The sequence below is a fragment of the Emericellopsis atlantica genome, assembly GCF_019669845.1.
Source record: "Emericellopsis atlantica unplaced genomic scaffold F5Z01scaffold_11, whole genome shotgun sequence".
NCBI lineage: Eukaryota > Fungi > Ascomycota > Sordariomycetes > Hypocreales > Bionectriaceae > Emericellopsis > Emericellopsis atlantica.
The window spans coordinates 426,789-441,859 of record NW_025764713.1 but is presented as its reverse complement, the minus strand read 5'-3'; the positions used below and the strand labels follow the sequence as shown (position 1 = coordinate 441,859).

The window sequence follows — 15,071 nt, the reverse complement described above, 5'->3', positions numbered from 1 at the left end:
ATCCATGATGGCCTATACCATCACCGGAGTTCAAAATTTTCACAGAACAGCAAAAAACAAAAAGGGGGGATTATTGTGGAAAAGCATCAACACTTGTGCGAGGAGGGACCTTTCTGTCTCGGATGCATCAACCAGGGCTTCTACTCCAACAAAAAAAAAAGGTGGCATTTCCTGCTTGTTACATTTCTTTCAGAGGATCGGAAAAGGTGTTCTTCTGTCTCTTTCTCAGGCTTGGTTACTATGCATTGCAGTTGCACATAGATGATGGACAATGATTTTCGTTCTCTCTCTCTCTCTCTCTCGCTGGCATCCTCCCCCCCCCCTTTTTTTCCCTTTCCCCGTCTATCATACTCAAAGAGATATTGTACGATTACCAAGAGGCACAGGGGGTCCAGTCAGTTCAGGCAAAGGGGGATTCTGCGTTTTGATTTACCATTTGGTTTTGGCAGTACATATAAAAACAAAAACTATTACATATTGTAACAGGACATGTGCATGAAGAGTGAGTGTGTGTGAATTGTGTCGATTCGTACATGACAAGACAATTATGGCTCAAAGCTATATGATTCGCATGCTAATTAACACAGCGGGAAATGAGTGAACTCCTCCAGGTGCCCGCCCGCCTTGTTCCTATTTTGTTCCAGTGGTTGGCTCATGTTCACGCCTTGCTGAGTGCCTCACAGGGCCATGGCGATGCCGACAGCAGCAATGGCGCCGAGAGCACCGGTAAACGGCCTGGCGAGTGCCGCTGCGCCTGGCTCGTCCTCGTTGTCACCGCCGTCCGTCTCGACGGGGTTGCCGTCCTCGTCAGTCTCGGTGGGCGACTCAGTCTCGGTGGTGGCGTCCGTCTCGGTGACGAATGTGGTCATGGTTGTGGTCTCAGCGGGGGAGGTGACGGTGGTGCTGCTGCTGCCAATGGGCGTCGTGTAGGTGACGGTCTCTGCTGGGGTGGTGACGGTCACGATACTGTTTGGCGTGGTCATGTCAGCGCATTTGGGACTGATGAGTGAGATGGGAGGCTTGTGTGGGCTTACGGGGTGTCGTCTGACATGGTGGGCGTCTCGAGGGGCACGGTAGTAGGGACGAACACGTCCGTGTTGGTGTTGGTCTCTGTGAAGGTGCCGAGGGGGATGCCGGTGTGGACGACGCCGTCCGAGGTCCAGGTATTTGGCTCGACGGGGAGCGTGAAGTCACCCTGGCGCCTGTGAGAGGGAGAGGTTGTTAGCTTGAGGAGGGTAACGATGGATGGGCGCGCAGTTTGTGAGAAACATACTTGATCTTGGAGGCCGAGGCTGTCAGGGCCAAGGAAGCAGCAGCAAAGAGAGCGGAACGCATGATGAGCGACGTTGAAAGTGTGTGGTGGTTGTATAAGCGAATTCAGGGTCCAAGTTTCTAAGGTACTCGTAGTGGATGTGCAGGTGGGATAGCAGGTAACGAGAGCACAAAACGATGGTCGTGGGAGACGAATATCGGAAGTAGGAACCAAGCAATATGCGGGCAAGCATTGCTATTCATATATACGAGAACCTGTCTGTTCTTGCAACCCCAGAAGCCGTGTTGTTGGCTGGTCGGGACTTGGATGGTGGTGTTAGCGCCCCAGCGATCGCCATAACGAACGAATTGCGTGGAGGGGATGTGCGTTGGTTACCGTGGGGACTCGCTGAGAAGGGAAGGCTGTAAGGTATACTGTCACTGCAGCGAAAACTGGACTCTGAAACGGCTCATCGCAGTGCGGGTTGGAGGGTATTCACGGCTGCTGTGGCCTGGACGCCTGGCCGTGGGTCGGGGTCTTTCATGTCGTGCGTGGTTGTGGGCGTTTAACACTCATTCAGCGGCTGATTGACCGGGCAGCCTGATGTGTGAAAATTGACACGATCCCACTTCCTGTGCCAGTCAGGGAAGTGCCATATAATGGGCTATTACCTGACACCTCAATGAGGGGAGGGGAGGATCTCTCTAGCGGCACTTTGTTCCAGTATATCCTCCGCGATGATGATCAGTCTTGACGGAGTCGTCAGAATTAAGTACTCGCTACGTAAGTTAAAGCCCAGAAAGGCAGCTCTCGGAAAGCTTGGCGCTGGCAGATGCTGGCCTGCGGTCTCACAGCCTCTGGCCTGGCTGTGTGGTGGTTGGTTCACGCAGTGTCGGGGCAGGTGATGATCGGCAACGGTGATATTCTTAGCACCAGGGCACACACGCAGGCGTCTGGAAGGTGGTTTCTGTGTGTCGACAAGTTCAATATCAGCACGCGTGAGCCAACTTGATGGGTGATTTGATTGATTAGGCGCCATGCTTGGTTTGCTTCAATTCAAGTCCCTGATGAGGTCTGGCTGGCCTGTGATGTCATAGTGTGGCTGGGCGGGGTCGACGCCCGAGATGTGGCTCAGCTGCTCACAAGTGACAAGACGCCCGCAACAAGTCCTTCACTTTTGCGCTGCCCGTTGATGGATGCCAGGTCCAAGAACTGCTGCAGCGAGTCTGCGGCGCGCTGCCGACAGCGACACGTAAGACACGGTCCAGTCTGAATTATACCACCGCAGTCACTGCGAGGCTGCGACCGCCCCAGCTTCGCGCCCAACATAGTGCGCCATGCCCAATGGCCGCGACCAAGGCCCAACAAGACTGGTTCGAACTTGGTCTCGACGGCCAGTGTGCCCAACATTGACATGTTGAGAGGCGTGTGGGTGTAGGCCAGCAGGGGAATGCCGGGCAGCTCACGACGGAGAGAGCATCGAGACTCTTCTGTCTCAAATGCGCCTACGTATCCGCACGTACTGGTACGCCTGCAGAGAAGGAGGCTGGAGAGGTCACTCGCCCTCGTCGTTGGCCCATGGCCAGTCTCGCATCGGTCCATGTGGTTCGCATTACGTCGTTGCTGCCCCGCTTCGCCCTTCAAAAGTCATCATCCTGGCCTGGGAGCTTCTGTCTCTGCGTACGCAAAAACGCCAGCATCATTCGGCCCTGTTTACTGCCGCAGAGAGGGACAGGAGGGCTCTGGTCGAGCAAGCTAGGCCTCTGTTGAGCACCCATAGACGTGCTTCTTTCTGCTCTTCTTCTTCCCAGCATCATTGCCTTGCTTACCTGTCCATGTACATTGCTTGCGCTGCGTGGGTCAGCCCGCCAATAAGCCCTCCTCCTGTCCTGCATCTACCCTGGTCTAGTCTACCCAGACTACCTTAGCTGGGCGCTGCCCTCCTCTTCCAGTCCAGTGCAGTCATCCTGCTCGACATATCCCAAAGGGTTGCTTGCATCATTTCTCTCTCTTGCATAGCCCGCAATCAGACTTACTTGATCGTCGTTGCGTTTCTACACCGACCGGCTCCTTTCATCCAAGCAAGCAACTACCTACGTACGTACGTACCGTACACATTTACAAAGAGATTACCCGGACAGCACGAGCTAGCACGCCACATCGGATGTCAGCTTACGAGTACGAGCGGGACTATCCCCGCCGTTACGTTCGCGAGGAGCGCCGCGAAGAGCGTGACCCTCGCTATCTCGAGACCCGCGAATATCGCACATCGCACCGCGAGCTCGTCCCCCGCGAGCCTCGCCGCGAGGACAGTGACCTCTCCGTCGAGGAAATCCGCAGGGAGTTCCCGCCGCCCACAGGCAGCCGCGACATTCGGCGGGCGCGCTCAGCCGAGCCGTACTACGATGATGACTACTACGACGACTACCGCAGAGACCGGGACTACGACCGTCGCTCGCGCCGGGGCATGGACAGCCGCACATCCTCCTACTACGAGGAGGAGCGCGGGCACAAGTCCAAGCACAAGGCCATATCCAAGGAGGAGAAGATCATGGCCGCCGTCGCTGGTGCGGCCCTGCTGGCCGGTGGAAAGGAGCTCTACGATCGACACGAGGCCAAGCAGGACAGGGGCGACGTCCAGCGCAACATGCTCTCGACGGCGGCCCTCGCTGGTGTCGGTGCCTTTGCCGCCTACCAGGGCACCGAGTTCTACAACAAGCAGCAGGCCAGGAAGGACCAGAAGGCGACTTACATCCTGCACCGTGGCCGCGACGGCCACGTGAGCGAATACTACTCGGACGACGACGACGACAGGAAGGGCAACAAGAACTTCCTGGAGAGCGCCCTCGCGGCCACCGGCCTCGGCGCCGCCGTCAAGTCTCTGACGGGGGGCGGCGACAAGGACGACCGGTCCGACACGCGCAGCCGTCGGAGCTCGAGGTCCCGCTCGCGCTCGCGCGGTGACGGCGCCAACAAGATGCAAAAGGCAGCCATGGCGTCTCTGTTGGCCGGCGCCACCGAGGCCTTCCGCGTCTCCAAGGAACCTGGCAGCTGGAAGGGCGAGAAGGCCAAGCGTGTCATGACGGCCGCCGCCGGCGCGGCCACCGTCGACGCGGCGCAGGATGCGGATCATGGCAAGCTCGGCATGGTACAGTCCGTCATCGGTGGTCTGATCGGTAACCGCCTCGTCAATGGCTCCAAGGATGAAATTGAGGAGGACAAGGCCACAGGACGCAGCCGCTCCCGTTCGCGCGCCCGCTCCCGCTCCCGCGGTGGCAGCAGCAATGGTGGCGGCGGCGCTGGCCTGGCCGCCCTCGCCACGGCTGGTCTTGGTGCGTTCGGTGCCAAGAAGGCGTACGACGCTCATCAGTCGCGGTCGCGCAGCCGCCGCCGAGACGACGATGATGACTACTCGCGGGATGGCTCGCCTGACCGTCGTCGCAGCCGGAGCCGTAGCCGCAGCGTGGTGGACAAGGCTCGCAACAGCCTGGCCAAGCTGGGCATTGGCAGCGCGGCGACCGGCGCCGCCGCCGATGACGACCGCCGTCGCACGCAGGACGACTTTGATGACCGGGTGTCCTCGCGCCGCACCCGTCGCTACTCGGATGACATGTACGACGACGACCCTCGCTCGCGCCGTGGGGGTGACGCGCGCGACTACTACGACGATGAGCGTTCGTACCGCAGCGGACGCCGGGACAGATCGCGCACCAGGGGAGGAGGCCGGTCCAACTATACGTCCGAGTCGGACCTGGGAGACTCGTCGGACGATGAGAAGCAGGCGAAGAAAATGAAAGGTAAGCAAATCATCACAACGGGCCTCGCAGCCGTCGCCACGATCCACGCAGCACATGGGGTGTACCAGAGCATGGAGAAGAGAGCCGTGCGGCAAAAGGCCGTGCGGGAAGGACGTCTGAGTCCGGCCGAGGCGCGCAAGCTCAAGACCAAGGCGATCATGCAGGATGCAGCGTCCATCGGCATCGCCGCCATGGGGGTCAAGGGCGCCGTCGACGAGCTCAAGGAGGCCAAGGAGATGACGCACGAGTGCAAGCACTTCCAGGAGGAGAAGGCGCGCCGGCACGAGAAGCGCGTCCAGCGGCGCCAGAGGCACCAGAGCGTCGGCGGCCAGCCGCGCGGGCGGGCGGACAGCTGGGCGACCCCCGACCGGAGAGGCTACTACGACGACGGCTATGAGTCGGACGACGACTACTACTACGACGAGCCGCGGTACTATGACGGGAATCCGTACCGTTCCAACACCTTGCCGGCGCCCTACATGAGCGGCCGTGCAAGGTGAGACGGGTGCTCTCTCATATAGTGCCTGACGACTTTGATGAGCAACGACATTACACGACATGAGGAGTGCGCCATGGATAGGCAAAGGGTTTTCATTTACGCTGCTGCACTAAGTACTGCGTGGATCTGGCTGGCAAAGAGCAAGACAAACAAGATAGATGGTGACTGGGCTGTGGCGACGACTGCGATGCATCCATTGACCTCTTCTTCTTCTTTTGCCCTTTCTTCTTCTCCCTCTTCGCTACTGTACTGATAACTAATGAAAATCTACATTGTTCACAGATCGCCGCTACTAAGCAAAACAACCCCTGTCTGCTCTACGCTACTACGGCGATGCTCGATTGGAGGGACGTGTCGAGACGACACGGGACCATGCAGCATGACATGACCTCCATTGGGGAGAGAGACCAGGGAGCAGAAGGAATGGGCATCGTGAAACAAGGAAAAGGGGGCTGGCAAGCATCAGCGGCTTGGGGGTGCGCGCGACGTTCTCCGATCCCGAGGGTGCTACTGCTGCATGCAAAGAGGAGGAAGGGATCTCGATGTAGGGGACAGGAGTTTGTCGGCTTGGATGTGCCGGGGGTGGGTTTGGATTCATTCTTGTGGGATATAAACGGGGGGGCTGTCGACTGGCTTGGCTAGGTTGGGCTTTGCTTCGACGGCCAAGTAGACAGAGTCACGACACGTAACGATACGAATTGATGATATGACGGCCTTGGGCACTTGGACTGATATCAATCTACCTACTGATAGTATCATGAGATGCGGTGTGCGCCAAGTGGGAGGGAGTCGGGCGGGATGATGTCATGCCACATGTTCCTCCGGGGCTTCCAGGTTCTCAACGTGTCCCGGGTGTGGATGATGTGTTGGCTAATTATTCAGCTTGGCTTCTTGCGATTGGACTAATTAATTATTAGTCTTAGACCCTGATGGCGGTCTCGTGGTTCGTGGGCGGCGCGATCCGTCCGCGTTGTCGGCAACTCCCCCCTCCGCCACAGACATCGCAGACATCACCAGGTTAGGAGAAGACAAGTAAACGCAGACAATGCTGTGCAATTGAACCTAGACACCTCACGACACCTCTCCCCCACTCTGCTTCCACTTCTGCGCCATGGCCATGATGCTCGCCATGCCCTTGGCCTGCTGGTCGTCCGCGGGGAAGACGTAGTCAAAGTACTCCTCCCAGCTGTCCCCGTCCTCGCCTCGCCGCCTCTTCTTGACCTTGCGCGGCATCTGTTTCTGCACGCCCTCCACGTCCTCCTCCGTGCCGTGCGTCCTCTCAAACGCCAGCCAGGCATTGAGCAGCGTCACGCGCTCCTCCTTGAGATCGACGTCGCGCAGGCGGTTGTGGGCTCGCGTAAAGACCTTGCGCGCGCGCGCCTTGGCCTCCTCACTGACGGGTGCTTCTTCCTCTTCCTCTTCTTCTGCCTCGTCGTCCTCGGGAATGTTGATCTCAAAGTGGGCGTAGCTGATCCAGACCTTGACATGGTCCGTCTTGTCGAGCAGACGCTCATACAGGTCCCGCGCGCGCTCGTACTCGCCTTCTTCCTCCTCAAAGTCAATGTAGGCCTTCCACAGGAGCTCCGGCATGTCCAGCGACGGCTGGCTGGTCGCGAGCTCAAAGATGGCCCGCGCGCGCTCGAGGTCGTCGAGGCCGCGCTCCAGCTCGGCGAAGCGGATCCAAGTCGTTGCGTTGGCCGGGTTGAACTCGACGTGCTTCTCGTACAGCGTGCGGCAGCGCACAAACTCAAACAGACGGCGCTCGAGGTCAATGTACCCGTGGAACAGCTTGTCCTTGGGACACTGGCCCAGCGCGCGCCCCAGCAGCTTCCGCGCCGCCGTGAGCTCGCCCTGCCGGATCTCAAACTGGGCCGCCAGCAGCCAGATCTTGGCAAAGGTGAACTTGTTGTGCGGGATGAGGCCGAGGCACGTCTGGTAGATCTGCCGCGCCCGCTCCACGTCGGCCCCCTCCGTCTCCTCCCAGAGCGCGTAAAAGATCCAGATGTAGATGTACCGCCGCCAGTGACGCTTCTCCTGTGTCGGGGGCACCTGTGCAATGGCGCGCTCGTAGACGTCCCGCACCCGGTCGGCGTCCCGGGATGACTCCTCCAGCCCCGCGTAGTCGAACCACGAGTCGTAGTTCTTAGGGTTCTCCTTGACCAGCTCCTCGTAGTATCGCCGCCTCTTGGACAGGACAACGTCCTCCACGCCGTCCTTGTCGCCAAACTGCTTCTCGAACGTTGTGTACGCCTTGTGCAGAGCCATGGAGCGGGACCGGGGGAGGCGGTCCAGGGCGTGCTTGTAGATGGCGCGCGCGCGCTCGTACTCCTTGAGCTTGGCCTCGAACCGCGCGTACGCAATAAACAGCCGCTCGTCCACAAAGTCGTCGCCAAGCGCCTCGACGGCATCGCCAAACACCTCGCGCACCTGGTCGCTCGTGCCGTTCTCCTCCTCAAACTTGGCCCACTTGATCCAGTTCCTCGGCTCTGGGTGCACCAGGGTGAACGTCCGGAAGATGTCGCGCGCCCGGTCAAACTCGCCGTAGCGCTTCTCCAGCTTGATGTAGGCGCTCCACGCCGCCTCGTCGGGTCGCCACTGCATCCAGCGGTCGAACACCTGGCGTGTGCCCGGGATGTTGCCCAGCATCTCCTCCATGTAGACGTACTTGTACCATAGCTTGTCGACGCGCGGCAGTCGGGCCACAGCACGGTCGAGGAGATTCCGCGCGTGGTTGATGTTCCTGCTCTTCATCTCCGCCTCAATGTACCGGATCCATAGCTGCACCGAGTTGGGGTGCGAGTCCAGCGCTCGCTCAAAGACGGATCGGGCACGGGCGTACTCCTTCTGCTCCAGCTCCCACGCAGCGTAGCGCATCCAGTTGTTGAGATTGAGTGCATTTCGTCGAACATAGTCCTCAAACTCCTTGCGCTTGCGGCCCTGGAATTCGTGCAGCTCCTCGAGATCGGCGAAGCGTGTCGTCGGGGCCTGGAGGCCAGTGTCCTGGCGGTCGACAGCCTCGCGGAGAAGCTGCTCGGCGGAAATCTGGACGGGCGCCGCGGCCTTGTTCTTGACCCGCGGAGGGCCTCGCGAGAGCTCCATGATGGGTGCAGATGATGCGAGTGGTTGTGGTGGTGGTAGTTGTGGCGGTGGTGGTTCTGGTGATGATTTTTGGGCGACGCGATCCGGCCGGAGCCTTGTCGTCTGCCGGCCTTATCGATAAGGCTCCCCAACCGAAAAGTACCTTCCTCAGTTCCTACGGATGCATCCCGCCATCCATCTTTCCTGTCACCTTTCCCAACTACGTGCGCATCACACTACGCACCATCATGTCGACGGTCGCAGAGGACCTGCTCAACGACTTTGCCAGCTCGGGCGACGAGGCCGAGGACGAGACCTACAGTGGTCTCAAGAACGATGACGCGCCCCAGACAAACGGCGACCGCGACGATGCGATGGACGTCGATGGCGCCACCGCGCGCCCCAACGGTGCGGACGACGAAGACAACGAGATGAACGATGCGGACGACGACGAGGTCAAGATGGCCAAGATTGAGACGATGGAGCTCGGCGGCGTCAAGGACGTGCGAAGCGTCGCGAGTCTGATGCAGACTCTGGAACCCGTTCTACAGGTTGGTCTCTCCTCCATTGCATTGCCCCCCTACTGCCTCTTCTTCTCCTTCCCCGCCCCCAGAACATCCCTTGTGGACGATTCGTTTACATCAGACCGTATGAGGAATAGAGCCCTGACGAGACGCCCTTTACACTATTCTAGAAAATCGAGCACTACCGAGCGCAAGCGGCGACGCAGACCACGAACCTGGGCAACATTGAAGACCACCCAGAGTATCACCTCCTGACGCAGTCGAATAGCTTGTCGACGCAGATAGATGGCGAGGTGGCACTGGTGCACAAGTTCAACCGCGACCACTACTCGACACGCTTCTCCGAGCTCGAGCGGCTGGTGACGACCCCGTTGGAGTACGCCAAGGTGGTCATGATCCTGGGCAACGGACCCATGGACTCGGAGACCATCAAGAAGCTGCAGTCCTCCACCGACAACCCACTGGGCGTGACGCTCAAGTCCGTCCTCGACGGGCCCACCGTCATGGTCGTCACAGTGGAGGCCACCACCTCCAAGGGCCAGGAGATGTCGCCCGAGGAGCTCGCGCGCGTGCGCCAGGGCTGCGAGCTGGTCATTGCGCTTCACAGGGCCAAGAACATCCTGACGGAATATGTCCAGTCGCGCATGACTGTGTTTGCGCCCAACCTCACGGCCCTGATCGGTTCCCTGACCGCGGCTCAGATGCTCAACCAGGCCGGTGGTCTGACCGGTCTATCCAAAACGCCCGCCTGCAACATCCCTTCATGGGGTTCGAAGAAGCGCCAGGCCGGTCTCGCCACGAACATTGGCGTGCGATCACAAGGCTTCCTCTACCACTCGGATATGATCCGCGGTATCCCCAGCGACCTCAAGAAGCAAGCCATGCGCATCGTCGCCGCTAAGCTGGTCCTGGCCGCGCGCGTCGACCGGATCCACTCCAGCCCCGACGGCGCGACGGGCGAGGAGCTCAAGGCCGCCTCCCTCAAGCGACTCGAGAAACTCACCGAGCCGGCGGAGAACAAGGGCGGCCGCGCGCTGCCCGTGCCCGACGACAAGCCCGCCCGCAAGCGAGGCGGTCGTCGCGCGCGCAAGGCAAAGGAGGCCGTGGCCATGACCGACCTCCGGACGGCGCAGAACCGCATGGCCTTTGGCAAGGAGGAGAAGGAGGCTGGTTTTGGAACGGGCGACGGCACGGTGGGCATGGGCATGATCGGGCAGCAGAACGACGGGCGCATCCGCGGACTCCAGATCGACCAGAGGACGCGCGCCAAGCTGGGACAGAAGCACAAGGGCTGGGGCGGCGCGAGCTCCCTCAACGGCGCCGCGTCGTCCATCGGCGGCTTTGGTCAGCACAACAACGGTGGCATCGCGCTTGGCTCAGGTCTGCGGTCGTCAGGCGTGGGCAGCACCGTCGGCTCGGCGGGCACGGCCTCATCCCTGGCGTTTACGCCCGTACAGGGCCTCGAGCTGGTCGATCCCAAGAAGCAGGCGGAGATGAGCCGGAAGCGGAAAGCAGAGGAGGACAAGTGGTTCAAGGGCGGGACGTTCACCCAGGCGGGCGGCGGTGGTTCTTCGTCGTCGTCAGGTGGGTTCAAGGTGCCGGGTCTGCCACCGGCTAAAAAGGTCGACACTGGCTCCACGAAGATGGGACCGCCTCCTTCGAGGAAATAGACATATGGCGGGGGACTAATATCATGGTTTGGCGACAAAGGATGGTGTTGGTCATCTCAGGGCGCAGGGGCGTTGATTCAGCAGTGCAGACATGCAACTACAATGCGCTGCGCATGGTAGCATAGATACTCATATGAATGTTCTTACTTTACTATCTGATTTTCTGTTCGTCTATTCAGTGAGCATGTCGCTATGATATGCTGTTGACAGCGTTGGGTGGCCTTTATACAGACTTGGCCGGTTCTCTGGCCGGAGCTCCTTGTGAATAGCCTACCCTACAGGGTATCTCATCCACCATGATGAACCTCATTCACAATGTTCGCAGAACATTATCCAGGCTTGAATACTAGGTAAATAATTTCGGTTGCTTACATTGTATGCTTTTCTGTTTGTAATTGTCGTTTAGGGCATATTTAATCACGAGTACTGCCTACTCCGACAGCCTGAACATGTGAATCGCCTACGTTACGTATATAAAAGAATGATCAGCAACTTCCAGCTGACACATGGAGAAGCAGGCGATCTGCACCACCTCTGTGAATTCCATGATACGATATGGAATTCGAATAAAAGTCGACCGTGCGTGCCAACGAGCGCACAGTGGTATGATCAGCTACGGCTGGCAATTCGGCCAGAAAGTTCTACAAGGAGGACGGACGGGATGATGAAAGAGATCGACGGGTAAATCCTAAGACATGTATGTGCCCGTCACGGTGTCACCCGTTGCTTCTGTCCGGATGTGTGGAAGGACGAGGGTGTATGGGTGAGACAGCCATGTCCTCCATCGAGATCTGTGTTACTTGCATAGATCTCGAGGGAGGAATGTGATTCTGGCGGATGGACAATTGATCACAATACCATCGTCCACACGAAAGGAAGGGTCTTCTGATGCGTCCTCTACCTGATTCCCATACTCGAGCCGGTTCGATGATGGTTGCTTTTCCATTGTTCTGTCTCGAACGGCTTGGGAGCAAGAAAAGCAGGGCCGACCTCATGTGATGAGTGAACGCCCATCACACCGCTGGCTAGCCTCGAGTGCCCCTAGATAATCCCTCACGATTCAGCGCCAGGGCTTCCAGCCAGAAACACTCAGCTGATAGTGATAAGTTATACCGGTATGTCCTCAGCTTCGTCGTGCTGCTGCCCTGGTGATGACGTCGCTGTGCGTGCCGTCGATGTTCCAAGGGTCCGGACGGGGCGCTGGAAAAAAAGTGCTGAAAGCTCGCAGCTTCACCCCCAAATGACCAAGGGCTGAACAGCTCCAGCCACTCGCCCGTCAAGGGGTCCAGCCAGACAGGGGATGATGGCCAAGCGCCGCGACAAGAGACGCACTCGGAAAGACGCGCGGAGCAGTACAGGACAACGGGGGTCCCACCACCTCTCTCCGGAGCCGTAGGTCGGTCGGTCGGTCGGTCGACTCAGCGCGCGGCGGATTGAAAGTGGGCGCAGGTGGAGTGGTGCTGGCGTTGCGCTGGAGCCCAAGGTGCTTATTATCGTCGATTGCCCTCGCAAAGCGTGATCGCACGATGCGGTGCATCTGCGATCGCCTCCCTTCCCTTGGGAGGAGCCCCAAGGGCTGGCGTGTGTCGCAGACTGCGCACGCAGCGGTCAGCACGGCGCAGGGATTCGAATGCAAGCAAATCACGTCCGTTAGCGCTTGGGAAAACCTTTCTCTGCGAGCAATGCAGTGCTAATCAGTCAATCATTGTTGATTATGCCATCCCGCGCCATCGAGATGGTCGACTGGCCGAATTCGACCCAAGGGGCTTTGGGCAGCAAGCAGGACGACTGGACGTTGCGTTGTCACCCCTAGCAGAGCCAGCTGTGAGGCTGCCGGTGCCTGGCCCTGGTTACCATTCGAAACATATCAAAGGGGAATTATTGAGTACGTATTGACGCAGGCCAGGACCGTCTCCAACAGAGCTTCATCAGGAGTCGTTTCCGGGGTATGGGGCCCGCGGGAGCCACCTCATCTCAGCAGGATGCGTTGGAGGCTTGAGGCTTGGAGGCACCCTGTGTTTGTACATGGCGTCGGTAAAACAAAGCCTCGAGTTCTACTAATGACGTAGTTGAGCTCCGTTGACGCTTTTCGTGAATAATCTAATTAATTATTAGTGACCCAGCATGGCATTCCGACACCATAGAGGCCTCGCTCGGGCTTGCAAAGTTCCATCGACTTTTACGCAAACTAATTAGGGTTCTCAACAGAATCTCTTATGACTCAATGAGTGCAAAGCAAGAACAATAAGTCATGTAGATCGACCATGACCCAGCAGCTATTCATTAAAAGAGTTCAGCTTCAAGGACACGATAACTTCGACCTCGCAAAGGCAAAGGGCGGTGGTCCCCGCAGTTGCGCACGGTCGCGCTGCTAAAATAGTAAAACATCTCCATCCCAAATCAAAGGGCGGTAACGTTTGCCGATCCCCATGAACGATTTCCCGCTAATCCTGCGAAAGGCAGCTGTCATTCTGACGGCACGTGCAGCAAACAGTCGACTCGCGACTCGCGACTCACGACGCGCATTGATCCAACATGGTCTTGTTAGAAATCCCATCCGCCCAAAGCAGAAAGACGTGCTCGCAGCGGGCGTCGTAAGGTACCTTATTATTTTGGGGGTCGGCCGGTCACGTCATAGGCTGACTGAAGGGTCTGAGGGGCTTTGTGTCGATGTATCTTCTGTACCCCTTTGATGAAGGTAAAGCCGATCATTGGTCGATCTCCCACGCGACCCTGGACCCTGCGACGACCCTTTGGGGGCGTCGACGTGCCAGACACACGCCCCCTGGTCCGTAGCTGATCTAACGTTCATTTATCCACCAGCGCGAGGAGCAACAGTCTGTCCAAACGGTCAATCGACTGTCGACATGACCTTGACTTGATGGCCCCGATCGGGACTCGGAGCGAGCCTGTTCGGCAGAAGCTGCACAGAATCAATTTCCAGGGACTATCAGTATCAGGGCTTTGAGCTTCGAGGCGAGGCTCGAGCTGAGCCATGAGGCTGTGAGCCTCGCGAGCACGCACTCGAAAAGGGCCACAATGAAAGCACCTGATAATCAGCACTGGCTGACGGTTAATCCCAGTGGCACCCCAAGGCTGGACCTCAGCTTTGGGTTCTGGTGCGCATTGTCATGAACGCGAATGGCTCATCAAAGCGACAACCATCAGCGCTCCTCATCCATCTTCACAGCGCGAGAACAACAATAAACTGGCTTATGTTTGCGCGGCTGACATTGTATCCGTAGCAGTCAATCTCTCCAAGCCGACGACCGTTTCTTTACGCCAGCTCCAGTCGCATGATTAACTATCACAGAGCCTCAAGGGATGGGCCTCCGTCCGTACTAGACGGGCTGCGCGGGGCGGAGAACTCACGCATCTGGCCATGAACAAGAAAAACAAGGCTGCCGTGCTGGGGAAAACCCCGAAGCTGGCATCAATGACGTCACAATGTCATGCCCTAGGTGTGGGACTTCAAACGAAGCATTTTGGGGCCCTGCTATTCGTGCCAGAGATCGAAGGTTCGCTGAGCGATCGCGATGACCTACCTGCCCGTCAGGGTCCCGAGGAAGCGCGATCTGTGGGACTGGTCATCAGCTCCCGCCAACGCACACGGACGGAAAAAAGTCGGCCATGACCGTTCGCGATGGCTGTTATCGCAAGTGAAATAGTCAAGTGCGAAAATGACACTGTTTGAATCTCGAGATTTGTTGTTCCAAAAGACTGAGAACACATTACATACCAGGCTATACGGATAGTTCAGCACAAAACGTATGGTATCTGTACTAGTACGCATTGTAAGGTTCGAATTCCGCAAGCTGTAATCTAACGTTATTAGAAACCAAACCTCGCGGCGTCGCAAGCTTCCTACTGTGAGAGGTCCCGTCAACATTCTCCGCGACGAGTTGGACCGATACGGCAAAGACGCTTGATGACTTGCATCGGGGCCTCATCGTGATCACAGTCCAGTTGCACCAGCTCCCCTCCAAAGGTCGTACTTCAGTGAGGCTCTTGATTGGCTGCCGTGCTTGAGAAGGCCGGTACCTGACGCGACTTGCCCAAGGGCATCGACCCCTGTCGACCCCCCCTGTCAAAGGGGCTCGAGGGGGCCCACAGGGGGTAATCGGGAATTCGGGGGGGGGGGGGGGGGGGGGGGGGAAACACCCAGCCCCCCCCCCCCACCGGGAGGGGGGTTTGGGGGGTGGGCGGCGCATTAAAAAAAAAACACAGGAGGGAGAAACAACCCCGCCCACA

General features: G+C 58.4%; 4 protein-coding genes across 4 annotated transcripts; 2 read left to right on the top strand and 2 right to left on the bottom strand.

Annotated features, from left to right (window-relative positions):
• Positions 1–677: 677 nt before the first annotated feature.
• F5Z01DRAFT_635910 (uncharacterized protein) lies at positions 678–1,335 on the bottom strand (the record flags this gene model as incomplete). Its single annotated transcript, XM_046262177.1, has 3 exons — positions 678–966; positions 1,035–1,202; positions 1,274–1,335. 3 exons carry the CDS (start codon positions 1,333–1,335, stop codon positions 678–680), a joined length of 519 nt encoding a protein of 172 aa, XP_046118955.1.
• A 1,800-nt stretch (positions 1,336–3,135) lies between these two features.
• F5Z01DRAFT_68798 (uncharacterized protein) lies at positions 3,136–5,711 on the top strand. Its single transcript, XM_046266032.1, has one exon. It carries the CDS (start codon positions 3,417–3,419, stop codon positions 5,547–5,549), a length of 2,133 nt encoding a protein of 710 aa, XP_046118954.1. The 5' UTR covers positions 3,136–3,416; the 3' UTR covers positions 5,550–5,711.
• Positions 5,712–6,355: 644 nt separating this feature from the next.
• Positions 6,356–8,831, bottom strand: F5Z01DRAFT_653686 (uncharacterized protein). The gene has a single exon (XM_046263382.1). The coding sequence runs from the start codon at positions 8,645–8,647 to the stop codon at positions 6,620–6,622; it is 2,028 nt and encodes a 675-aa protein (XP_046118953.1). The 5' UTR covers positions 8,648–8,831; the 3' UTR covers positions 6,356–6,619.
• On the top strand, positions 8,832–10,971 carry F5Z01DRAFT_653684 (uncharacterized protein). Its single transcript, XM_046263381.1, has 2 exons — positions 8,832–9,177; positions 9,321–10,971. Exons 1-2 carry the CDS (start codon positions 8,875–8,877, stop codon positions 10,818–10,820), a joined length of 1,803 nt encoding a protein of 600 aa, XP_046118952.1. The 5' UTR covers positions 8,832–8,874; the 3' UTR covers positions 10,821–10,971.
• Positions 10,972–15,071: the final 4,100 nt, after the last annotated feature.

Excerpts from the sequence above, each read along its gene's own strand:
- F5Z01DRAFT_68798 (XM_046266032.1), top strand. The coding sequence starts at position 3,417 with ATGTCAGCTTACGAGTACGAGCGGGACTATCCCCGCCGTTACGTTCGC.
- F5Z01DRAFT_653686 (XM_046263382.1), bottom strand. The coding sequence starts at position 8,647 with ATGGAGCTCTCGCGAGGCCCTCCGCGGGTCAAGAACAAGGCCGCGGCG.
- F5Z01DRAFT_653684 (XM_046263381.1), top strand. The coding sequence starts at position 8,875 with ATGTCGACGGTCGCAGAGGACCTGCTCAACGACTTTGCCAGCTCGGGC. Across the intron at positions 9,178-9,320 it reads CTCTGGAACCCGTTCTACAG|AAAATCGAGCACTACCGAGC; the intron begins GTTGGTCTCTCC and ends ACACTATTCTAG.